The following is a 26,834-nucleotide window of genomic DNA, read 5'->3' as shown; positions in this document are numbered from 1 at the left end:
AATGCGATAAATGCTTGATTACGTTCTTGCCAGTGATTAGTGTGGGGATTTTTGTTCTTAGTTATATGACAAGCTGGTAATGCTGCATCTAGTGTTACCAGCTTGTCACAAGTTGTGACATGAACTCTGCCACAACTTGACTAGTCAGTTTGTAGTTGTCACTGGGAACATATCTATGCTGGAGAGCTCCTCCTTTCCTTGTTAAGTTAGTAGCCAATACTGATTTTAGTTTTTAGTTAAGTTATGTTTTATTATGTCAGTGTTCTTCAATTATAGTTGTAACTTGTATCTGTTGGAATAATTTAAGAGAAAACACATTGGTCATAGCCTCAAAGAGTAGATTAGTGGAATACTTTATTGTGAACATTTGTTTGAGGTTTAAAAGGGAAGCTGGTTGCCAGTGGTTAATTACCTGTCTTTGTCTCAAAGTCAGGAGTGGATATTAAATCTATTGGTGCCTACTGCCATGTTTCTACAAAACTGGAACATTGAAGTTTTGAGATATTGCGTATTCTTTTAGCACTGGGAGCTACCAAGTGATTTTAAATTCAGAAGTAAGCTTTGAGTGTAAGCTAAATAAAAAGCTTTTTTATGAGCAAGCCACTTGGTCAGTCCCATGTCCACTCATCTGGCCAGACTTACCCTTTGCCTTCTGTGGGAGGTGTTAGAACCAAATCAAACTTAGATTCCTAGGCACTCTCTTTACTAAACCAGTGCTGTCACCTGGTTTTGGGTAGGGAAAAGTGACCAAGGCAGTCAACTAGCAATTGGTACCGCAGATAACAGTAGCAAAGCAATTTTTGGCAGTTTCTAAGAATCCAAAGATCACATGGAGGAGGTAATCTGAGTGTAGAGGATTATACAACCTGATGGACATTCAGGGCTTGGTAGAGGATTCTTGCGTCTCCCTTCTCCTGATAATGACCCAGTGAAAGTAGTTTGTAAAGATTCCCCATTGCATTTTTGGATGAGGTTGCACTGAACTGGCTTGAGTATGGACTTGCTCAAGAAGGAACTTTTCATCTGTACCAAAACTCTTATTTTTATTTTAAATAAACTTCTTTGAAGCCAACATCATATTTTATAAATATATCATCCAATACTCTAAATAGTTGAAAAACTACAAACTTTTATAAGAGAATTTAAAAATAAGCATATGTGAAGTAAAATAGAATGGAAAAGTTTAAAATAAATTGATAACACTGAATATCAAAACCAAAAATGTGTAACAGAGATTGCAGGGAGAGTCTAGAGCAAAACTGCTGGGTTTCTTACCATCAGGATATTTTATTGGAGGAAGAATATATGCTCCATCAAGTTTACCAAATGAAGATTCTATATTGAGAGATGGCATTAACCTGTAAACAGTACAATACTCCATTACCTTAATCGAGGAACAAACATCATACAATTGTTAAAGAAATATTACAGCCGAACATATCTGAATCACTTGTTTTATATACAATACAGTGCTGTATAATTTTGAAAAGCTCATTACTGGGAATGGATAGGTTAAATAGTATCAAGATCTCTGTGATATCAAGGTTTTTGTATTTAATGTCAAACAAAATTAGTTTCTTTATTATGTTGGGAGAAAGCAGTTTGTAAGATGGGAGTGAACTCTGTATTTGTAAGATGGGAGTGAACTCTGTATTTGTAAGATGGGAGTGAACTCTGTATTTGTAAGATGGGAGTGAACTCTGTATTTGTAAGATGGGAGTGAACTCTGTATTTGTAAGATGGGAGTGAACTCTGTATTTGTAAGATGGGAGTGAACTCTGTATATTTAAGATGTATACTCTGTATATGACAATTGACAAGGAGCACAGTACCTCCAGTGTTTATCTGCCCAAACACTTGGGCTGGATGGTAGAGCAACGGTCTCGCTTCATGCAAGTCGGCATTCAATCCCCGACTGTCCAAGTGTTGGGCACCATACCGTTCCTTCCCCCCTGTCCCATCCCAAATTCTTATCCTGACCCCTCTTCCCAGTGCTATATAGTCTAATGGCTTGGCACTTTCCCATGATAGTTCCCTTCCCAGTGTTTATCTGTGATGCTATATATCGTGAATGATGTAATGAAAAGGTAAACTATTTTAAATATTTTATATATACAGCATTACCATCTTTTGCTATATTAATTATCCTTTTCTCCGGATGGATGCCGCCCGACCTCATGAAAGCAGGAAACATGGAAGTGATAATGTATTTATTTTATTTATTTATATATACAAAAGTTCTTATATTCTCGTACAGCCATTAGCACCTGTAGTGTTTTGGGCAAGTCTTTAATCCTAATATTCCGCAGAACATGACCCCGCCAAATCGTTTAACAACCAGGTACCCATTTTAGTGTTGGGTAAATAGAGGCTACAGTTAAGGATTTTCGCCAAGTAAATCCTTCCCAGCCAGGATACGAACCCAGGCTAAAACACTCGCGAAACACCAGGCCACTTACCACTATGCCACGGGGACTGCTATAATGTACAGTACTGTATATAAACTCAAAGAAAATTGTAATTATGTTTAGTTAAAATTACTTCTGCTGTTTTGTTTAAATTTGTGCTGTTCCATCTATCATGTAATTATTATTATTATTTTTTTTCTTTCTCCCCTTTTTTCAATTCAGTTTATGCTGTGATCTAAATTAGTTTTAAGTTTTATTCTAAGTGTTTTTCCCATAGTTTGCCCGAAATGCTGTGTGTATTAGTGGCTTTAGGCACAGTATGTACTAGCTCTATCTAGAAATCCAACATTCTGTTTGTAACTCGTATGTATGTATTTTTACTTGAATAAACATTGGATTGTATTTTATTTATATACAGAATCCTTAAATTGTATAACACAGAATGTATCCCAGCCATATTAATTTTACCTCAGTGCTTGTGTGGTGTGAATTCTTGTTTCTCAAGGATCATTATGCTTTGTGTATTTCTACATTTGCAAATAAAAAATAACTCAATCAGCAGTAATAACGAGGCTTTAACCAATAAACTACACAGATATTTAAAAGCATCCTGTCGGGGGTGTACATGACTGGATCAATTTAATGGATCAAATGAGAAAGAGTTGCATATGGTGGATGTAACACCGTAAGGGTTAAGGTAGGTAGGTTGAAGATGAGGTATCCTAATTTGGAAGAAAAATGATAAATTGATGGAGAAAAAGAGAGTGAGACTAGGAAGTGAAGTGACTTGCAGAGGAGTTTGGAGATAGAACTGGCATCATTTCTAAAATATCAAACAAATAAATAATATCACATGCAGGCGATGAGTCACAATAACGTGGCTAAAGTAGGATGACCAGACCACACACAAGAATGTGAAGGGACGACGACGTTTCGGTCCATCCTGGACCATTCTGGTCCAGGACGGACCGAAACGTCGTCGCCCCTTCACATTCTTGTGTGTGGTCGGTCATCAAATAATATCACAAATGCAAATCATAATAAAGAACTGTATGAAAATGCTTATTCTGCAATACATACAATACTGTAGTACCGTGCAGTATACATAGATTCTGCCTAGAGAGGGGTAACAAGAAATGAGATGATCTTTGGAAAGTAAAGAAAATTGTTAAGTTTATATTTTCTAGGAAGAGCCCCCTTGTGGCTTCCTGCAGCTACTACTGTATCTCCAATGTAAGTGCCATCTACTAGCCGCCATCAGTCGTGGAGTTCTAAGGCCTACAGGGGACCCCAGAGCCAGAAGCTGGTCCCCTTCACAGAGGTGCACAGAGCCATGGCATTTATATATTAAGTTATCCATTTATGCTACCAGCGAGGTAGGGAGCCACAAAGTCAGGGATTCAAAACAAACCACTGCTGTCTGCAACTGAAACCTGCAGCCTCAAGGACAGCCACAGAACTCCCTAAACAATATAAACAATTGAAAATGTCACGAAGCTAGCACCACCTTGTTCATCCCACCTGCCCTCTCATTTGGTCCCAGTAGTTTGTTCTATCGAGGTACAGTAAAACAGTGTGTGTATATACAGTACTTTAAGATTATGGATATGGATAAATCAGTATAAAATAAAGAAAATGTGATTTAATATTTGAATCTGAAAGTTTCTCACTTCAATCTCTGAGCTTCTTCTTCACCGACATGCAGATATGCAACGGTCTGTGCCATTAGTGCCAGTTGAGGAACCAAGTTAGGGCAAACATGTTGAAACAGAGGCTTGAGAGCAGCATATGCGCCAACCGCCACAAGGACACGATGACCTCGAAGTACAGTGCCACATTCTGTCATTACATCCCACCTGCAGAGAAATGACTATAAATCTCCAATCTGAAACTATTCATTCTGTATTGATGTCTGTTGCATTGCAACTGTTCAGATCTGAAACAGTCTTCTGGGTTAAACAAAATATATATAATTTATTATTTACAATATTAACATCTGTATATGCATCATCCGGAACAATAGTGACATTTACTTATGTAATCTGGACAGGCATTATAGCACTTACAGTATAGTACTTTATAAAAAATTATTATGCATCATCTATATCATTAATGTCTTAGAATTACACTAATTGTTTTCATATCTAAGAGCATAAGTTTATATAACAATCAGAAATCAACAACCTTGCCTGTCCAAAATATAAATAGTGAAGGATATTTTAATATTATTCAAAAATTCTCTCTTAATGAATGTCTTACTTGTATGCATCAGACTTTGATGGTACAACTGTAGACACAATCTTGCGAACAATCTGAGCACCATGCATCTGTGCAGCAGTTTGATGAGCCTGCACTAGATTCCGAGGACTAAGGTGACCAGCACTGGTAGTTTGGAATGACAAAAATCATGATACACATAGAAACTTAGGTAAATAAACAGAAAAAGTAATATTTCATGTAACACAGTACAGTACAATGGAACCCCCCCACTAATAGATCCATTTATTCTAAACCCCTTTGCCAATAAGCACCTTTTTACATCCAAAATGAGCTATGCTTCATAAACAATTTCAGTTAATGTAATTTTCTGGCTACAAAAAATATTTTTTTTATTAGTGCAAATGATAAAACACACTTTTGAACACACAGTATTGTGGAAATTTGTTTCAACAAAACTCACTCTAGCAAATTATTATTTAGACCAAACAAATTCTGGTCCATTAAAAAATCCTCTACAGAACACAGCTTTTTAATGCATGTGGTACAAAATGTGTTTTAAGATTTAAAAACTTTAAAACAAATCCAAATAATACCATCATTTACTTATTCTTTAACTCTCATTCCTTTAGGGAAAATTATGTGTATGCTGTGATTAACCACTATACTGCAAACACAGTGATATCTTGGAAAAAGAGGGTGAGCACACCAACATATCACATTTCTTAGAATATTCTAAGACTCAAAACTCCCGCAGGTACACGGGGCTCACATCCTGTTCCTCACGACTCCAGTAAATAGATGCCATCTTGAAAAAAAAATTGTCTACATCCCTCCTGGCTGTGAGAACCTCGGTACAGTGATAGCAACCAAGGCTGGCACATGCAGCAGCAGCAGCTTACACCACAGCTGCTGAAATCATGCCACAGCACCACTAAATATTGACGAATAAAATAAGTAATTGCAATTATGTTGCAATGATTGTGTCATATATGATCCTGACTAATAAAAATTAAGTACAAGGTTCAGATATCAGTGAACAAAATGATAGTTATGATGTTCACAGCAAGGGGTAGACATTCAGAGCACACAGCCGAGGTTTCGTGAATCTATGCATCATATGTGACATGTTTAGAAAATAATCTTGAGGAAAATGATTCATATTTATGATTTAGTGACAGAAATCCGATAATAATAATAACAGTGTTTATAGTAATAATAACGATGTGCGTGGTACATTTCTGAGCATTTTGCTCCAGCAGGTGACATCTGCTGGAGTCAGATGGTGAAACCATGAAGTTCTACACTGTACTCACCTAATTGTACTCACCTAATTGTGCTTGCGGGGGTTGAGCTCTGGCTCTTTGGTCCCGCCTCTCAACCGTCAATCAACTGGTGTACAGATTCCTGAGCCTATTGGGCTCTATCATATCTACATTTGAAACTGTGAATGGAGTCAGCCTCCACCACATCACTTCCTAATGCATTCCATTTGCTAACTACTCTGACACTGAAAAAGTTCTTTCTAACGTCTCTGTGGCTCATTTGGGTACTCAGCTTCCACCTGTGTCCCCTTGTTCGCGTCCCACCAGTGTTGAAAAGTTCATCCTTGTTTACCCGGTCGATTCCCCTGAGGATTTTGTAGGTTGTGATCATGTCCCCCCTTACTCTTCTGTCTTCCAGTGTCGTGAGGTGCATTTCCCGCAGCCTTTCCTCATAACTCATGCCTCTTAGTTCTGGGACTAGTCTAGTAGCATACCTTTGGACTTTTTCCAGCTTCGTCTTGTGCTTGACAAGGTACGGGCTCCATGCTGGGGCCGCATACTCCAGGATTGGTCTTACATATGTGGTGTACAAGATTCTGAATGATTCCTTACACAGGTTCCTGAACGCCGTTCTGATGTTAGCCAGCCTCGCATATGCCGCAGACGTTATTCTCTTTATGTGGGCTTCAGGAGACAGGTTTGGTGTGATATCAACTCCTAGATCTTTCTCTCTGTCTGTTTCATTAAGTACTTCATCTCCTATTCTGTATCCTGTGCCTGGCCTCCTGTTTCCACTGCCTAGTTTCATTACTTTGCATTTACTCGGGTTGAACCTCAACAGCCATTTGTTGGACCATTCACTCAGTCTATCCAGGTCATCTTGTAGCCTCCTACTATCATCCTCTGTTTCAATCCTCCTCATAATTTTTGCATCGTCGGCAAACATTGAGAGGAACGAATCTATACCCTCTGGGAGATCATTTACATATACCAGAAACAGTATAGGTCCAAGGACTGACCCCTGCGGGACTCCACTTGTGACGTCTCGCCAATCTGAGACCTCACCCCTCACACAGACTCGTTGTCTCCTGTTGCTTAGGTATTCCTCTATCCACCGGAGTACCTTCCCTCTCACTCCAGCCTGCATCTCCAACTTTCGCACTAGCCTCTTGTGTGGCACTGTATCAAAGGCTTTCTGACAATCCAAAAATATGCAGTCTGCCCACCCTTCTCTTTCTTGCCTTATTTTTGTTGCCTGGTCGTAGAATTCAAGTAACCCTGTGAGGCAGGACCTGCCATCCCTGAACCCATGTTGATGCTGTGTTACAAAGTTCCTTCGCTCCAGATGCTCCACTAGTTTTTTTCGCACAATCTTCTCCATCAGCTTGCATGGTATGCAGGTTAGGGACACTGGCCTGTAGTTCAGTGCCTCCTGTCTATCCCCTTTCTTGTATATCACTGCCACATACACACCAAAATTAGAGTGGTTCGTTATGGTTTATAAAAATATAGTTATACTGTATATAACGTGTATTTATATACTGTAGTGTAAAAACAGTATAATGTTTGTTTACATATACAATATGTGTTTGGGTGTCAAGACTCAGAGTTTAGTGGTTTTTATGTATGTTTAATTTCCAACAACAACAGTATGTTGTTAAAAATGTAATGATGTGTCATGATAGCCGAGACAAGGCCTAGAGAGCTTGAACAAGGCCGGGGCGTAGAGAGCTTGAACAAGGCCGGGGCGTAGAGAGCTTGAACAAGGCCGGGGCGTAGAGAGCTTGAATGCTGGTCGGAACAGAAAGCTTCAAACGTTTCTTAATGATATATTTCTTTAATACAGTAATATATTTATACAACAAATATGTAGTACCATACTTACATTGATTTCTCATAAGTGATATATACATCTTCAGGTAAATTAAAAAATGTGAAAATATTCATCCATGTCTTGGTTATGTCTTCAATATCAGGGGCATACTTCTTGCTTAATTTTAAGCGGTTTTCCCACCTCCCCTTTTCTGAAGTAGCATAGACATGGCCTGATTCTATGAAGAAGTTGATACCTGAAAGAGAACACTAGGTATTATATTTTAATCACATGATTAGTGATGTGTTGTACTGTACATGCGTGTATACACTTAACTGTGTCTGTGGAAAATTGGCCTTGAGCTCCTGGAACCCAGCTCTTAACCATTAATCAATTTGTACAATATTGTAGTGCATGTATACATTCAACAAGTGAGAATGCATTGTAAGACACTTTAAAATAAAATTATTTTCTAGGTATCATATGGGAATTAACACCAAGTTCTTGAACTAAATTTTGTTATTACACAAAAAATTATATAATGGGAGAAAAGGAAGGAACTCCAGTGTTGATTAAATGAAACCCTTCCATCCTGTGGGTCTCTCAGTGGCTCTTTGAGCTACCCACCTGGTTACCATACCGGGCTCTAAGGTTCACACGCACCTACTGGAAGCCAATATCTGAATATGGCCCCCTCCCTCAATTGAGTTAAGGGAAGGGGGAGGGAAAGGTACCCGACCACCACAGGATTAGCTATGTTAACCAATCTCCATTATTGCTGGGTTTTCTCACTTATACATAAATTCCAAAGCTGCTTGAGATTTGTTTACATGTGCAGTATGTATGAATTGGACCACAGAACCAGTTCAGTCAACCTACCCAGCCTCAGAACAACACTTCTTCCCTTCCCCTGCTGTATCGACAGCACCCCCACCTACCCCAACTACCGCCCGGACCTGCCACTTCTGGCTCACCCTAGCTTACAGTGTCTAGTGTCACTTACACCAGATGCCATGGGTTGCTACCCTCCCATTAGACCTAGACCTTCCCACTCTCTGAATATGACTATCTCATAAGATGGTTAGACTATCAACTATAACTGATACCTGGAGCATACCTGCAGAGGGTTCTGAGAGTTCTACTCCCCATGCCTGCCCTGAGGCCAGGCTTGACTTGTGATAACTTGGTCCAACAGGCTGTTGCTTGGAGCAGCCCGCAGGCCCACATATCCCCCTACAGCCGGTTGGTCCGGCACTTCTTGCAAGAAATTATTCAAGTGCCCTGTTGAATATATAGTACACAATGTTACTGTGGATTTGAAAATCCTCTCAATCTGGCAAATTTAGAGCTACAAATACCAGATGTACTACAGCCCCACTAAAACTACTGTATATGCTTTTAACTGCTTCAATAAAGCTGCAGTATTTATATGTGTTTCGTTGAGTCTGAATTTCAGTGCCTTAGTTTGTGTTTTAATAATGTTACGAGCAAATTGGGGATCAATTGCTGTCAGTAATTATTCCTCAACTGAGGTGATCTAATAAAGTAAAAATAGTCGAGAATGGAAGCAGATATGTAGTATGCTTATTGGTACCACCAGCAGATGTATACGGTATGAATTAATGATTGCCAACCCTCGAGAAGTTGACATAATGGCACTAGAGATTTGTAATCAGCATGATAAACTGATAATCATAGATGCCTACAGTCCACCGGCATGCAATACATGGACAAAGGAGCAGCTCTACAACAAATGAGAGGGCATCAAAATGACCGTGAGAGAGATTTTATAGTTAGAGCAAATAAAAATAGATCACAACTGTTGGTACTTGGTGACTTCAATTAAAAATCCATAGAATGAGAGACCTACGAAGCAAGAACAGAGGACTTTTAGAATGGTTGAATTGTAAACCTCATCCTGGAGACACTCATGCATAACACATTAAACAAGCTATGAGAATGAGGGAAAGGGATGTTCCTTCAATGCTGGATTTGATATTCACCAGGAAAAAAGAAGAGATATTTGACATTAAATAACTTCTCCCCTTGGGTAAAAGTGACCATGTCACTTTGAAAATAAAGTATGCAATGCATTATAATCTAGAAGTGAATGAGGAAAATGAACGAGTAAAGCAGTTGAAAAACCTGATTTCAGAAGAGGGCACAATGGAGGAATTTTTAAAATTCTTTAATGAATTTGATTGGAAAAACTTGTTGTCAGGCAAGGAAGTAAATGAGATATATGTCAAGTTTTGTGAAATATACAATAAAGATATAAAAAGATATATACCCGAGATGCAGAACTAAGAAACAGGATTGGTTCAACAGAAATTGCAAGAGGGCCAGAGACAGGTACAGCACAAGCACATGTACAATCAAAGATACAACCAAAGGTACAATCACATGCTTTTGATGAACAAAGATCAATGTTAACATCACCACCACCAATCAGGTAGCATTATATTTAATTATCATATGATTTCTGATATTACCATTGGTCAGATATGTTAGCATGAAGTGATTCTATGCTCTATACTGTGCAAATTGTCACAACCTTGATACATAGGTAGCAAACTGAACATATATAACTTATGTTCACTACAGATATCCCTTACCTTAATGACTAAGACAGTTCAGCTCTCAATAATACGAGATGGCAAGTTCACAGCCCTTCTTATCAAGTCTGTAAACAATAGTTGCAGGAGCTGCACATCTAGTCGTGTTGAACTGTATTTTATTTACTTCCACTCTTAGCCAGGTCTTGGTTAGGTTTACGAATGAAGATTTAGGTATTAACCCGAACACTGTAAACTAAAAGAAAATGCCCTACAGATCATACCTGTCAGTTTTTCCAGTTCCCTGTATCTGTACAGAGATTCTGAAGCAAGAGTGCTCCAAGTTGGAGTTCCACTGACCCGGTAACATAGTCGGCCCTCATCGTACCAGCAACCAAATATCTCTCGTCCTTTACGACACTGATTTAGATTAGGTTAAAAAGATTACATTACAGTACGTATGTTCAAACCCTAGACAGAAACATACAAAATTACAGTGCATGATACAGTAAACAGAATCACAAGAGTTGCCATTAAATAATATTCAATCCAGGTACTGTATTAAACTATATACTGTATCTATAAATGAGAATATTTGTTCATTCGAGGCTGGAGGCCAAATACTTGGGGCTACTCGCAGGGTACTTTGACTTTGCATGATCATTTACGATTGCATGGGAAGTGTCATTGGGGGGCGAGGTCGATGCCCAATGCCCCCACATGCCCTTAAGTGGGATTAGCTTCTATAGCAACCACCAATGACTTCTATGCAGTCTGAAATGTAGGTGTGAATGTCCGTAGAGTATTATCAACAGATATTTCAGCTGTTCATTAACACACAATGTAACCTGCTTACAAAAGTAACAATAGGAAAAGTAACACTGTGATTAAATTTTATGTTTGTCGGGAATGTATTGGGCATGTTTTGAGAGGGAAAGAGAATGGAGGGAGAGCGAGAGAATGGGCAGGAGGGAGAGCGAGAATGGGAGGGAGGGAATGATGATACTGTAACATCCAGATCATAAACAATCTAAGTAAGTGCTCTTCACTCCATCATACACCACCCATGACTTTAGGATGGGTGGTGTATGATGGAGTGGGACACACAATATAGGGTATTTGCATTTAAAGTCAATCTTACAAAAGTTAACAGTTGACATTTCATGTTCTACATAAATCAAAATTAATTAAGTTACTAATGCAAGTAGAATTACTAATGACAAATTGAGAAATTGCATGACTGACTGCCCCTGACATCTACACAAAACATATTTAAATAGGAACCACAGTATACAGTATACATCACCTCACAAACACAGCTCACCAAGGTTGAAGATAAGGAATCGACTGGCGGGGAAAAGATCTAATCAAGGCCTTCACCAGCGAGCGAGGATCCCATATCTGTCTTTCTGTCCCTGTCTCTCTCTCTCTCTGCACGTGCTCTGTGCTTTATCTGGGAAGCAGAGAGCTAAGCCACACCTGCCTGTGATAGCCTGAAGTTATCATCTTGCTACAAAACAATGGACATGACCGATACTCTTGTGATGGAATACGGCACAGGTGACAGCTGCAATTATCCAATTAACAGGCTGCAGTATCTGGTTGGTTATTAACATGTGGCCTTCCATGACCTGACCTCTTGGGCCAAAGTGCAATTCACACACAAGAAGTACGAGTTTCCATTGTCTAGTGTCAGCCTTTCCACTACCACCCACAAGATGGGTATGGGGTGCATAATAAATCAACTAAACTAAAACTAGTGCCAGGATGTCTGGTGCCAGCAATTCCTTCTCATGCTGCACTCACTTTGCATGTTAATATAACTAAAAAGCATTAATGGTGTTACATGTGGCTGGTATCACCCATGGTTGGATGCAATGGAAAAATACAAGCTAGGTGATTAACAGATGCAAATGCATCATTGGTCTGCAAGCTGCCTATCAAAACCAAGTCCATAATGTAAGGTTGAGTTTCATTAGATTAACAAGACCTCTCCTCACCTTGACAGTCAACTCTGGACTCTACCAAGAGCAAGTCTTTTGACTCTCCTCACAAACTCCACTACCATCCTATAATTTATTTTGAAAATATATACAGTATACTGTATTAGTACAGTACAGTATATTGTTGCTGTGTTTTAACACCAACCTATCTGATTATTCTAAGGGTATATAGACTACCTAAGTTCACTCTAGTCACAGCATCTTAGAAAGGTAAGACACAAGCTACAGGGTTTTTACTATATTGATTACATTTCCTTATGTTTTGGTCTAAGGCCCTCTCTCAATCTATGTTGAACCAATCTTGTGTAGGTGTATGGAGACTGAAGCTTAGCAGTAAGAGAGAAATTAAATCAATAGCTCCAATTTCAAGAGCTTTCAAAATGAGAAATAATCATGAAAGTTTACAAAGCACTTGGAAGAAATATAAGGATAATGATTTGGGATAGGATGGAGGAGAGGAAATGGTGCCCAGCCACTTGGTAAGTTGGTAATTTAAGGACTGCCCTCCAAAATATAGGAACATTTTTTGCATTTTGTTAATAGGAACCACTATGTTAGGTTAAGGTAGGGTAGGAGAGGATAGAGCAGGGATTAGACACTTCCGACTACCATCCCTACCATCACCAAGACACATTTACCTTGGGTTCTGCAGGTCCTACGAGGCAAACGCTTGTGTTAGGGATTAAAGAGGCATGGTAGGCCGCAGCTGACCCAATCATCCCTGCACCAACCACGATCAGCTGGTATACATTTTCTTCCGGAGCCGACATTGTTCAAGATCCTTCCTAAAATGAGAAGATTAATTAGATATAATTTGATCATAGCTCACCCAAGAAGGTATCCCCAGTCCCAATGCCAAGCTTATCTTGCAATATAAACCATATAATGAATGCTGACAGTCTCACAATAGACACCCAACCCATTTACTGTATCTGAAAATGAAAAAGTGATGACATTTTGTTCCATTCTGGACCATTATCAAGTTAAGAAAGAGAGAGGTAAAGAAAGTCGGAATAAAAATGTGACGTCGAGTGTTATGTAATTTTGGCCCAAGGCCCAATTTGCCTAATAGGCAGAGTGATTTTCATTATTTTTAAATTACAGTAGTTTATTCCAATTATTGTACTGTACCAGTATATCAAGAACATGAATTACTATCTTAGGTTAGGGTAGAAGAGGATAGGTAGGTTAGATTTGGTTGGGTAGGTTAGGGTAGGGTAGGTTAGGCTAGGTCAGGCTAGATCAGATTTTTATGCAAGTTTTAACTTGAAAAATTAAATCATATGATACGATGGAAAACTTTATCCTTCCATAAGAAAAATTATGAAAAATATATAATTGTGGAAAAACTCTGCTTGTTAATCACCTTAGCCCATTAGATATGACATACATATGTTGTACCTAATAGCCAGAATGCACTACTTGGCTTAGAAAGCAAGGCCCAATTTACCTAACTGGCAGAATAATTTTTTTATGATAATTTATTGTGTTCACTCATTATGTGAACAGGTGCATTAGATGATAGGAAACACGCCCAATCACTTAGGCTGGACGGTCTCGCTTCATGCAGATCGGCGTTCAATCCCCGACCGTCCAAGTAATTGGGCACCATTCCTTCCCTCCGTCCCATCCCAAATCCTTATCCTGACCCCTTCCCAGTGATATATAGTAGTAATAGCTTAGTGCTTTTCCCCCTGATAGTTCCCTTCCCTTCACCCCCCAACCCTGGCGCACTTTGACCCCGCCATAGTTTCAAAGCGTTATATGACAAAGAGTGCTGGGAAGACGGGATACCACGAGCGTAGCTCTCATCCTGTAACTACACTTAGGTAATTACACCAGTCACTCCTCCACTACCGGGTCAACGGCATGCATTCTACTGCCCTACCGACACTCCTTGCCTCCTGGACAATGCAGGACCTACAGCTTACCCTATGATGACCTTACCTTGGTCATCATACCTACAGCTTACCCTATGATGACCTTACCTTGGTCATCATATCTACAGCTTACCCTATGATGACTTTACCTTGGTCATCATACCTACGGCTTACCCTATGATGACCTTACCTTGGTCATCATACCTACAGCTTACTCTATGATAACCTTACCTTGGTCATCATATCTACAGCTTACCCTATGATGACCTTACCTTGGTCATCATACCTACGGCTTACCCTATGATGACCTTACCTTGGTCATCATACCTACAGCTTACTCTATGATGACCTTACCTTGGTCATCATATCTACAGCTTACCCTCAGGACTATACATATCTACAGTTCCCTCACGACTCTCCGTCACCCCCGGGGCACTACCAGGGTCCCCAGATCCAAATTGCGGAAAGTAGCAAGCTGGCGCTCTAAAAGTAGCGAAGTTGTAATAAGAGTTGCCCAATTTTTTTGTGAGTGATACGGGTTCAAAGTAATATATTTTGATATATAGAGTACACTACACGATGTTAATTGTTTTATTAATATTATTTCTGCACACACACACACACATATATAATATATTTCCACATTATATATAATGTGTGAGAAAGCTGCATGAAAGCGCAAGCCATAGATCACTAAGAACTCTTTGACCCGGCCAGGATTCGAACCTATAAGGGGTACCACCTCTGGGACAAGTGTAGGGACCCATAGCCTCGGAGAAGAAAGTAAGGAGTACCCAGAGAAGACCTTGTGGATCCTCACTAAACACTTTGATATTTTTTTCTCCTACCACCCCTATTCTTTTAATATGTGTGTATATATATCTAACTTTATTTTAAAATTTCATTACACAAAGAGGGTAATGCACAACCCGAAGCCCAAGTTACACTCCCGAAGCCCGACCAGTTTTGTAACCGGAGCCCGACCAGTTGTGTAACCGAAGCCCCCACCAGTTGTGTAACTGGACCCCAACCAGTTGTGTAACTGCAAGCCTAGCAAGCGAACATCTCATCTGAACAACTCATTCAACACAGTTTACATTTGGTCAGGTCTACATCAGCAGATAATGAGAATTCCCAGAGATACTTGTAACCGAGTCTAAGCCGAGCAGTAGTAACATCTAGAAGTCTGCTAATTTTATTGGATGAACCATAGATGTGTGGCTCCTCTTGCATGATAGTATGATGATAGATGGAATTACTGGTGTCAATTTCACTTTGCCTCAGATCTACAAGATCTTGTTGAAGTTATCGGTGTACTGCTGCTCTCAGATTGCTCATTGACAATCCAAGGTTACACTCAACGGCTCCTTTAAAGGCAGATTCTTTGGCTAACTTATCAGCTCTATCATGCATTCGAAGGCCAACATGAGAATCTAGACCACATGAAATGTACTCTGTTACCATCCTTAATAATTTTGTTGTATTTGTGTCTAGCTTCGGACACGAGCATGTTACAATTATGTCTTAAAGAGTTGAGAGCAATTAAGGATGATTTTCTGACCAGGGGGAGAAAGATACTGGCAGTATGGGGCGTTACAGTTTATTGAAGATTAAATTCTGCAGAACATGTAAATATATAAAGTTCACATAAAGTAAGTAATTATATAAAGTTTATATTAAACACGGTTTATATTATAGACTTAACAAAGTTGATATTATATAAAACTTAATATTGAACATGTAAATATACAAAGTTTCAAATATAATTTAAGGAATATATAACGTTTATATTAAAATATATAAAGTAAATATATAAAGTAAATATATAAAGTAAGAATTAACAGTAACAATTCCAAGGACTAGATTTAACTTAAAAGGTACACCCGTAGTAAGTATGAGACCTTAGCCTATAGTGACATGGAAACTAATTCTGCAGAAACCTAAAGGTTAACTGGTACTAGAATTAAGGCCGAGTGCAAATGTGTAGTAATTATATAACACTAGGATATAACAGGCAGGACACAAAGAATAACTAATAAGTGAGAGACCACATAACACGTAATGTACCCGGCCAAGAGGCCGTAAAAGACCTAATGGATAAGGAGAAGGGGGTGTGACTACAAGTAGGGCTTACTAGCACCTAGACTGGGCAAAGTATTAGCTGCGGACAGCGGGACACTTGGGGACCGGCGCTGCACCCCCCTTCCCACATGCAGTGGGGAGACAATCGGGACAACTGTGCAAAGCATGACGCGAGGGCAGCGGCGAGGGCAGGCGGAGTGAGGCGGAGCCCCGTTGTGCGCCCGTATTTACGGCCCCAAACAGCCCGCGCAACGCGCTGCGCAATTGTTTCTTTCTCCCCCGCCAGAAACATCCCCGCTTGTGATGCAAGCAGTGACCATATAAGGAGTCACTTACAATTATTGTATCAAGTTTGGAGACTGTTGAGCTCGAAACCGTTGCTCCTTGTTCGTCTTCCATCTAGCCTTTTGAAGTGTTCTGGGTCAATATCTTCCAAAGTGTTCAGTAATTTAAAAGTTTTGCTGAGAGCAGCACTGTCTTGTCTGCGGGTCCCTTTGTGGCGCTCAACCGTTCTCGGTATGAAAGTTGACTTAGTTCGGAAAATATTTTAGTCGCCCGGTGTTGAACTTTCTCCAAAACAGACAAAACAGAAAACAGTCTTTCTGAAGTTGAGGTCTCAAGGCGTGGATATAATAATCCAAGTGGAAGCACACCAGAGATTTATACAGTTGTATAACTACTTTTTCCTTCGTCAAAATTTCGTTTGACTATTCCAAAGGATTTGGTTTACGTTTATAACTGCAGCTTCCACTTGTTGTACAACTATCAGTGATTGGTGGATTCTGACTCCAAGATAATGTTGATGATTTGGTAGTTGTGCATTGTTATGCCCCACATGGGTGAAAAAACGTCTCTTTTTGTCCTAAGTTGTGGCTTGTTGAACCTGAAATCGTTGTTCCTTGTTTGTGATTGATTGATGAAGATTAAGCCATCCAAGAGGTGGCACGGGCATGAATAGCCCGTAAGTGGAAGATTTTTGTTTTGAGTGAATGTGATCTTTGGTCGTGAAAGGATATACTGCGTGCTGTGCTCGCATTTATATCGTCAGTCTGTGGCTGCTATCGCGGGGTTACCTGGTTGATGGGGTTCTGGGAGTTGTTCTACCCCCCAAGCCCGGCCCGAGGCCAGGCTTGACTTGTGAGAGTTTGGTCCACCAGGCTGTTGCTTGGAGCGGCCCACAGGCCCACATACCCACCACAGCCCGGTTGGTCCGGCACTCCTTGAAGGAAACAATGTAGTTTCCTCTTGGAGATGTCCACGGTTGTTCCTGTAATATTTCAATTTTAGGTAGTAACAAAAGACCTACCGTCGATGTATAATAATTTATTGTAAACACATAGATGCTGCAATACAACAACGTATAACTTTGTTATTGTAATTATAAGGTGAGCAGGTTAGATATAATTCTTAATATAAAAATCTCGGCTAAGTTTTGATAAAGACCTTTTGTGCCTTCTGTAATCCTTTCAGGCGTTACCGCTCACAGGATGAGTATGGGGTGCATAATAAATTATAGGTGCCTCAGGCGACAATAACAAAAAAAAAAGAAACAGCAACCTAAGGAACGTTAACCCAATATTTATTTTTATCTGCAGATAAAATTATATTTAATTTTTTATTAAAATTAGATAAAATTTGATCTATTAGCAGCTACGGCAGAACCTACAAGGTTCATAGCCGCTACTCCTTCATCAGGGTTCACGCGAGGTTCACACTGACTTCAGCACATTGCCCAGGACCAGTCATTGCTTCTCGACTAATCAACCAGCAGCAATTAATGGTGAGTAGTGTCTGGGATGCTCCCGGACGCAGGTTCGAATCCTCGTCACGGCCCTTGTGGATTTGTTCATTTAATGGTGAGTGCCTCACTGGCGGACATCAACAATAAGACAGTGTATATCCAGGTGATGAGTCACAATAACGTGGCTAAAGTATGTTAACCAGACCACACACTAGAAGGTGAAGGGACGACGACATTTCGGTCCGTCCTGGACCATTCTCAAGTCGATGCAATCCCCAATCGACTTGAGAATGGTCCAGGACGGACCGAAACGTCGTCGTCCCATCACCTTCTAGTGTGTGGTCTGGTCAACACAGTGTATATCCTTTCACGAGAAGTTACAGCTCTGCTCCTGTGCCAGGTAAGTCCACTACGGGCTCACCATAGCCCGTGCTACTTGGAACGTTTTGTTCGCAGTACCTGAATCTTAAACGACCAAAAAAGATCACATTCACTCCAAAAATCTACCACTTATGCCCGTGCCACCTCTTGGCTGGCTTAATCTTCATCAATCTGTAACGTGCAAGCCATCAACACAATGAGTGTTCGCTTTTCCCTGGTTCAGTCCCTGAGCCCATTATGTGCCTCTGTAACCCTTTCCACTACCGCCCACAAGATGGGTATGGGGTGCATAATAAATGAACTAAACTAAACTAACCTAGTTCGCGCTGTCGAGGCGTTAGCAGTTAAGTTCAGCGCTCCTTGCATCTTATGTTACTTGTCTATATGTACCACTATGATCTACAGGGTCATAGTGGTACATACAGACATACTTGACAGTAAAGGTGGCATATCACCGATGCGGCACCGCTCGATACCTTAGAAGACGGCAATGGTGCTAAATTCCTCTTCAACAGTCAAGAGGCACTTCAGAGGCTGTTTACCCCTCAAATTCGGACGGCACTGCAAGAGGCCAACCTCTTTTACTTTCACCGAGACATTACCCGACTGAGAGGATCGTTTATGTCAAGATTAGTACCTGGATATCCGAAAGATCAACCACCGAGATTGTTAAGAGCATCAACATCCAAAAACCCGACCTTACCTAATGCTGCGTCGAAAATTATCTGTACAGAAGACAATCAGCGACCAACACTCAAGCTGACGTTCGAATCTCCTGATGAAGCAGCAATTGCTGCAGAAAATGGCTAATGAATGCAGTGTGCATTTCCCCTCTGTATTGCCACGCTGAGAAGCTGGAAAATGAAGCTGCAAACTGTAGTGTTTCTGCTGTTTCAATGAGCCTAGAACCCAGTTCCTTAAAAAAACTGGTGAAACACTTACCTCAGGCGCCAAGTGTTTCGGAAGCAATGGGGAAAAAATTGTTGTGGTCATCCAGTTCTCCGTACTTACGGGATTTGGCTGATTCCCTGCGAGTGGCAGCGCCACCTGGTTGTGTAACATTGAAGTCAATGTAGGTGTTAGCCAGGGTTGATACGCACGTGTAGTCCCATACCAACTCCTTGCTCTTCTTCCAGGGGTCCACTGTGATCCCATCTGGGCGACCAATAAGAGCAGCAGAGTTACGGGGCGTTAGGTAATGGGGCTCTCTCTCAGCTGGGCATCCAGCTGTGGTGTGGCTCCTCTTGATGATGTTAACTTCACTGTGTCTCTAGTGCCATCCCCCTGCGCTTTGGTAGAGTAGGCCATGGCGGCCGTACCTGTCAGCCACCACCTCGCCGTAAATACATCTATGTTTGGTGTGAATTGGGGCAGCAAGGCGGAGGGCCATAGCGATTTGGAGGGCGTGTGGTGTGAGACGCGTGCCAGTTACCGACACTGGGGTTGCTAACAGGAAATCCCCTGCATGTGGGGCTGCTACTGCTGTGAGGCGAGCAATGTCGTGTTGTGTTGTTGCAGCACCCAGGCACTCTGCAGCAACTTGGTCTACAATGGGGCCATCCCAGCTGGATTGCTTGTGGGCTTTTAAGGGTGATGATGGGCTTGTATGAGAGGCCTACTCGGTGGCACAGTATGTAAAATTGAAATCGTGTACATCTGCCAACTGACCTAATTAGGCAGGTAGAATTTCCTTCATAAGGTTGTCGGATGCTGAAGATGAGGACAAGAAGGCTGGTACGAAGGCTGTTCGAACTCCGAGGCCCCCCAAGTTTTACAGGAAGAGAGGCTTGTTTCCATTGTAGGCCATCGAGAGACAGGTTAAGAGCTTTTTCTAGCATTGATTTCAGCAAGAGGTCATATTCACCTAGTTTTTGGCTACTGTAGGATGGTGAACACCTCAGAAAGTAGGTTAACCTGGGGAGGGACAGACATCTGGTGATGAGGTAGAGTGCTTCATGAGCATCAGTATCTTCAATTGTCTCATCCATCCTCTTAAGGTCGGTGATTTTTTTATCAAGGAAAGAATAAAAATATAATTGATTTTCTTATCAATTACATTATATATATATATATATATATATATATATATATATATATATATATATATATATATATATATATATATATATATATATATATATATATAAAAACCGAAAACTCACACCCCAGAAGTGACTCGAACCCATACTCCCAGAAGCAACGCAACTGGTATGTACAAGACGCCTTAATCCACTTGACCATCACGACCGGACATAATGAGGTGATAGCCGAGGCTATTTGAACCACCCCACCGCCGGCACTCGGATAGTTATCTTGGGCATAGCATTTTACCAAATCACCTCATTCTTAGGGGCACACGTGAGGAACACAAATGCGAACAAGCCAGAATGGTCCCCTGGACAATATGCAACTGAAAACTCACACCCCAGAAGTGACTCGAACCCATACTCCCAGAAGCAACGCAACTGGTATGTACAAGACGCCTTAATCCACTTGACCATCACGACCGGACATAATGAGGTGATAGCCGAGGCTATTTGAACCACCCCACCGCCGGCACTCGGATAGTTATCTTGGGCATAGCATTTTACCAAATCACCTCATTCTTAGGGGCACACGTGAGGAACACAAATGCGAACAAGCCAGAATGGTCCCCTGGACAATATGCAACTGAAAACTCACACCCCAGAAGTGACTCGAACCCATACTCCCAGAAGCAACGCAACTGGTATGTACAAGACGCCTTAATCCACTTGACCATCACGACCGGACATAATGAGGTGATAGCCGAGGCTATTTGAACCACCCCACCGCCGGCACTCGGATAGTTATCTTGGGCATAGCATTTTACCAAATCACCTCATTCTTAGGGGCACACGTGAGGAACACAAATGCGAACAAGCCAGAATGGTCCCCTGGACAATATGCAACTGAAAACTCACACCCCAGAAGTGACTCGAACCCATACTCCCAGAAGCAACGCAACTGGTATGTACAAGACGCCTTAATCCACTTGACCATCACGACCGGACATAATGAGGTGATAGCCGAGGCTATTTGAACCACCCCACCGCCGGCACTCGGATAGTTATCTTGGGCATAGCATTTTACCAAATCACCTCATTCTTAGGGGCACACGTGAGGAACACAAATGCGAACAAGCCAGAATGGTCCCCTGGACAATATACAACTGAAAACTCACACCCCAGAAGTGACTCGAACCCATACTCCCAGAAGCAACGCAACTGGTATGTACAAGACGCCTTAATCCACTTGACCATCACGACCGGACATAATGAGGTGATAGCCGAGGCTATTTGAACCACCCCACCGCCGGCACTCGGATAGTTATCTTGGGCATAGCATTTTACCAAATCACCTCATTCTTAGGGGCACACGTGAGGAACACAAATGCGAACAAGCCAGAATGGTCCCCTGGACAATATGCAACTGAAAACTCACACCCCAGAAGTGACTCGAACCCATACTCCCAGAAGCAACGCAACTGGTATGTACAAGACGCCTTAATCCACTTGACCATCACGACCCTAAGAATGAGGTGATTTGGTAAAATGCTATGCCCAAGATAACTATCCGAGTGCCGGCGGTGGGGTGGTTCAAATAGCCTCGGCTATCACCTCATTATGTCCGGTCGTGATGGTCAAGTGGATTAAGGCGTCTTGTACATACCAGTTGCGTTGCTTCTGGGAGTATGGGTTCGAGTCACTTCTGGGGTGTGAGTTTTCAGTTGCATATTGTCCAGGGGACCATTCTGGCTTGTTCGCATTTGTGTTCCTCACGTGTGCCCCTAAGAATGAGGTGATTTGGTAAAATGCTATGCCCAAGATAACTATCCGAGTGCCGGCGGTGGGGTGGTTCAAATAGCCTCGGCTATCACCTCATTATGTCCGGTCGTGATGGTCAAGTGGATTAAGGCGTCTTGTACATACCAGTTGCGTTGCTTCTGGGAGTATGGGTTCGAGTCACTTCTGGGGTGTGAGTTTTCAGTTGCATATTGTCCAGGGGACCATTCTGGCTTGTTCGCATTTGTGTTCCTCACGTGTGCCCCTAAGAATGAGGTGATTTGGTAAAATGCTATGCCCAAGATAACTATCCGAGTGCCGGCGGTGGGGTGGTTCAAATAGCCTCGGCTATCACCTCATTATGTCCGGTCGTGATGGTCAAGTGGATTAAGGCGTCTTGTACATACCAGTTGCGTTGCTTCTGGGAGTATGGGTTCGAGTCACTTCTGGGGTGTGAGTTTTCAGTTGCATATTGTCCAGGGGACCATTCTGGCTTGTTCGCATATATATATATATATATATATATATTTATATATATAAATATATATATATAAATATATATATATATATATATATATATATATATATATATATATATATATATATTTATATATATTATATATATATATATATATATATATATATATATATATATATATATATATATATATATATAAAGAGACCAACGTCGTCTATGCCTTCAAATGCCCACTTGGGGACTGTAAGCTCCAAAAAACCCAGTATATAGGCAAGACAACAACATCTCTTTCTAGGCGTTTAACGATGCATAAGCAACAGGGCTCCATTAAGGAACATATAATCTCTTCCCACAACCAAACCATCGCCAGAGAAATCCTAGTAAACAACACAGAAATCATCGATAGATACAGCGATAGCAGACGGCTTGACGTTTGCGAGGCACTGCACATTAAGAAGTCAACACCAGCAATCAACAGCCAATTAATGCCCAACTATATTCTACCCACGTCAAGACTCCGCTCCAATATAGAAGCATCTTTAAGAAATAAAATATGGACCAATAGGCTTTCTACAATCACTTCCATTTCAATACCCATTGTTTTTATAGATTTTTAAATTTTTACTTTTATATTCTGTTATAGATATAGTCTATATATTTCGAGCTATTACATATATTTTGTTGTATTACTCATTCTTAATTAAATAAATATAATGTTTTAATTCTCTTTTTGTACCCTATTTATTTGTAATTTACACATACATATATAGGATGTCCATTTCTTTCTCAGATATGTCTTCTTTCTTTCTCTCCCTTTCTATTTCAGATATGAATTAAAAAATTAATATACCCTAATTTACCCTAAACGTTTTAATGTAGGTAATTAAAAGATTATAAAAAAGTTTTTAGAAATGTTAATTATTTACATTCTAAGGTCGTATATAAAAGTTCTCAAAAAACATTTTCTAAACGTAATTATAAACGTGCTGAAAACAATGAAATGTCGTTTTTAGGATGTTTTAAACACGTGAAAATGTTTGCTGGGAAGAAATATGGACCAATAGGCTTTCTACAATCACTTCCATTTCAATACCCATTGTTTCGTGTTCTGTCTTGTGTTGATGATTGATTGATTGATGAAGATTAAGCCACCCAAAAGGTGGCACGGGCATGAATAGCCCGTAAGTGGTGGCCCTTTTGAGCCATTACCAGTATCAATAGATGATACTGGAGATCTGTGGAGGTGCGACTGCACCCTGCGTGACGGGAGATGCCTCCCGTGTGTTGATGAAATTAATACCCTATTAAATACCACCTCACCCCATCCACCTCACTCAAATGTAGATATAAACAAATCGGAGATATGTAAGTTCTATTCAGTTGTGTATGTGTAAAGTCTTTGAAAATGTAATAAGTTTTACAAAACGCGCTCAAGTGTCGCGTCAGACTAGAAATAAAAATGAATTTTGGAGAATTGATTTTTGAATTACCTCCAACAGTGAAAAGAAATGTACGAAAGATTGAGAAAATTCGTGTTAGAATTATTAATCTTACTTTTTCGGTCATATTTAATAATATATGTCTACAGGAAAGACTCCTACCAAAATATACTAATATATATATATATATATATATATATATATATATATATATATATATATATATATATATATATATATATATATATATATATATATATATATATATATATATATATATATATATATATATATATATTCTGAGCTGGTTCAGCTGGAGGAACTCGACAACCTATGATAACCATCTTTGTAACCCATATGTAACTCCTTTTTTGTAACAAAGTTCAAATAAAGTAAATATATATGTGTACATACAAAAGAATGGGGATGGTAGGAGAAGATAATATTAGTGTTCAGTGAGAAACCACAATTAAGGTCTCCTCTGAATACTTTTTATTTTCTTCTCCGAGGCTATGGGTCCCCACATTGGCACCAGAGGTGGTACCCTCACAAACTTTTATTTATATATATATATATATATATATATATATATATATATATATATATATATATATATATATATATATATATATATATATGAGTGCTACTCACACAGTATATCGTCTATATACTTACGTGGAAAGATGGGTCACCGCTGGCAAAGTATGGACAAGACGTCAACGTATCGTCCGCTCCCTCTTGTGTCCAGCAGTGAACTGAATGTGCTGTTGCTAACTTGCTTGTCTTACACTGCTCAAGGGCGCTCAACCCGTTCTTAGGCTAGGCTCCTCCCAGCTGCCACCGACCCCATGGACATTGTATTTATTTATTTATATCTTTATTTATTTATTTAATTACAAGAAGGTACATTAGAGTTGTGAGAATACATAGCGTGGTAATTTACAATCTTGTACGCGCTGCGTTTCGGGCAGGTCCTTAATCTAACAGATAATTTTAAGTAGGTAAATTCTAGCGGAATTAATCAAATGATAACAGATACGTTTGCAAGAAAGAAAAAAATAAGATGAGAGAGATTAGTAAGTATATTAAAGCACATTGGTATATTAAGGCTCTGAGGTCTCTTTATTTGCATAGAGCGTTTGCACAGATTAAGTTTGACTCTGGGGATATCAAAGAGATATTTAATTCTGGTGTGGTGATAATGGGTCCTATTACATCTGTCCAGGGAGAGTTTCAGACAAGGATTTGCATTTAATAAGAACAGGGTTTTGTAAATGTAGTTGACACAAGAGAATTTGTGGAGTGAAATTATGTTTAGCATGTTTAGGAAGTTAAACAAGGGGGCTGAGTGTTGTCGGAAAGCAGAATTTGTTATTATTCTGATAGCAGATTTTTGCTGGGTGATGATGGACATGAGGTGGTTTGCAGTGGTTGAACCCCATGCACAGTGCAATGTTAAATGGGATTCTTGTAATGTTATTTGTCTATTTGTACTCATTGAATTTGTGCGCCCCTTGAGGGACTTGAAGTAGAGGGGGGTAGAAATAGCCTAAGCTACTCTATCCCTTTGAGATGTATTTATTGCTTATCTCAATAAACATACTTGAACTTGAACCCATGCACAGATACCATAATTAAGATATGGATAGATTAGTGCATAATATAGTGAGACGTATTTATCAATTTAACCCATTTAGGTATTCAAATTCGGCATTTTTCCAATTATTAAGTATTATTATTGTAAAATTGTTGATTTTGTGTATAGTTATGCCGAAGTTAAGTGCATCGGTCCTGTAAGCAATTTTTTTCATTTGCAGTAGGAGGGGTGAATCATTCGAACACCACAAGTGTTCGATAATTGCGAACTCGATAATTATCAAGGTTCGATAATTAGTGCTCGATAATTATCAAGGTTCAAATGTAATAAGTTGCGATTCGTAGGAATGATTTTTCATTCCTAAACAGGGGATTCAGCTGTTGGATTAACGAGCAGTTGGCCTTTGTTTACGAGGACGGGCTGAATCCTGCTGTCTCATAATGACTGAGGTCAGTGACTTCGTGTTAAGTAACTGCAGTGGTAAGTCAGATGCGCAGTTGTCGTGCAAGCAATCGCGCATCCTAGATCAACTCCTAGATCCTTCTCTCTGTCCGTTTCATTTATTTATTTATTTATTTATTTATTTATATGTATACAAGAAGGTACATTGGGATTGTGAGGATACATAGTATAGTAATTACAATCTTGTAAAGCCACTAGTACGCGCAGCGTTTCATGAAGGACTTCATCTTCCATTCTGTATCCTGTGTCAGGCCTCCTGTTTCCACCGCCTAGTTTCATTACCTTACATTTACTCGGGTTGAACTTTAGTAGCCATTTGTTGGACCATTCATGCAGTCTGTCTGGGTCATCTTGTAGTCTCATACTGTCTTCCTCCGTCTTAATCCTCCTCATAATTTTTGCATCATCAGCAAATAATGAGAGGAATGATTCTATCCCATCTGGAAGATCATTTACATATATAAGAAACAGTATAGGTCCAAGAACTGAACCCTGCGGGACCCCACTGGTGACGTCTCACCAATCTGAGAACTTTGACCCAAAACAAACCAATCTGTGTGTGTGTGTATATGTATGTATGTATGTATGTACTCACCTAGTTGTACTCACCTAGTTGTGTTTGCGGGGGTTGAGCTCTGGCTCTTTGGTCCCGCCTCTCAACCGTCAATCAACAGGTGTACAGATTCCTGAGCCTATCGGGCTCTGTCATA

General features: G+C 40.2%; 1 protein-coding gene across 3 annotated transcripts in view; it reads right to left on the bottom strand.

Annotated features, from left to right (window-relative positions):
- LOC123769512 (monomeric sarcosine oxidase) overlaps nucleotides 1-24,896 on the bottom strand; it is a 29,110-nt gene extending 4,214 nt beyond the window's left edge. Inside the window, exons 1-7 of one of the 3 annotated variants that reach the window (XM_045760679.2) lie at nucleotides 24,741-24,896; nucleotides 12,900-13,046; nucleotides 10,543-10,678; nucleotides 7,776-7,959; nucleotides 4,668-4,790; nucleotides 4,079-4,264; nucleotides 1,276-1,358 (exon numbers count right to left, since the gene is read on the bottom strand). In XM_045760679.2, the coding sequence (XP_045616635.1) occupies nucleotides 1,276-1,358; nucleotides 4,079-4,264; nucleotides 4,668-4,790; nucleotides 7,776-7,959; nucleotides 10,543-10,678; nucleotides 12,900-13,031 (844 nt within the window). In that variant the 5' untranslated portion in view covers nucleotides 13,032-13,046; nucleotides 24,741-24,896. Of the gene's footprint in view, nucleotides 1-1,275; nucleotides 1,359-4,078; nucleotides 4,265-4,667; nucleotides 4,791-7,775; nucleotides 7,960-10,542; nucleotides 10,679-12,899; nucleotides 13,047-14,520; nucleotides 14,663-24,740 lie in introns of those variants that run through there. The other 2 variants (XM_045760680.2, XM_045760681.2) reach the window with 2 other exon arrangements.
- Between the last annotated feature and the right edge of the window lie 1,938 nt (nucleotides 24,897-26,834).

This window comes from Procambarus clarkii, chromosome 63 (assembly GCF_040958095.1).
Source record: "Procambarus clarkii isolate CNS0578487 chromosome 63, FALCON_Pclarkii_2.0, whole genome shotgun sequence".
NCBI classification, from domain to species: Eukaryota; Metazoa; Arthropoda; class Malacostraca; order Decapoda; family Cambaridae; genus Procambarus; species Procambarus clarkii.
This window is presented reverse-complemented; position numbering and strand designations above follow the sequence as displayed.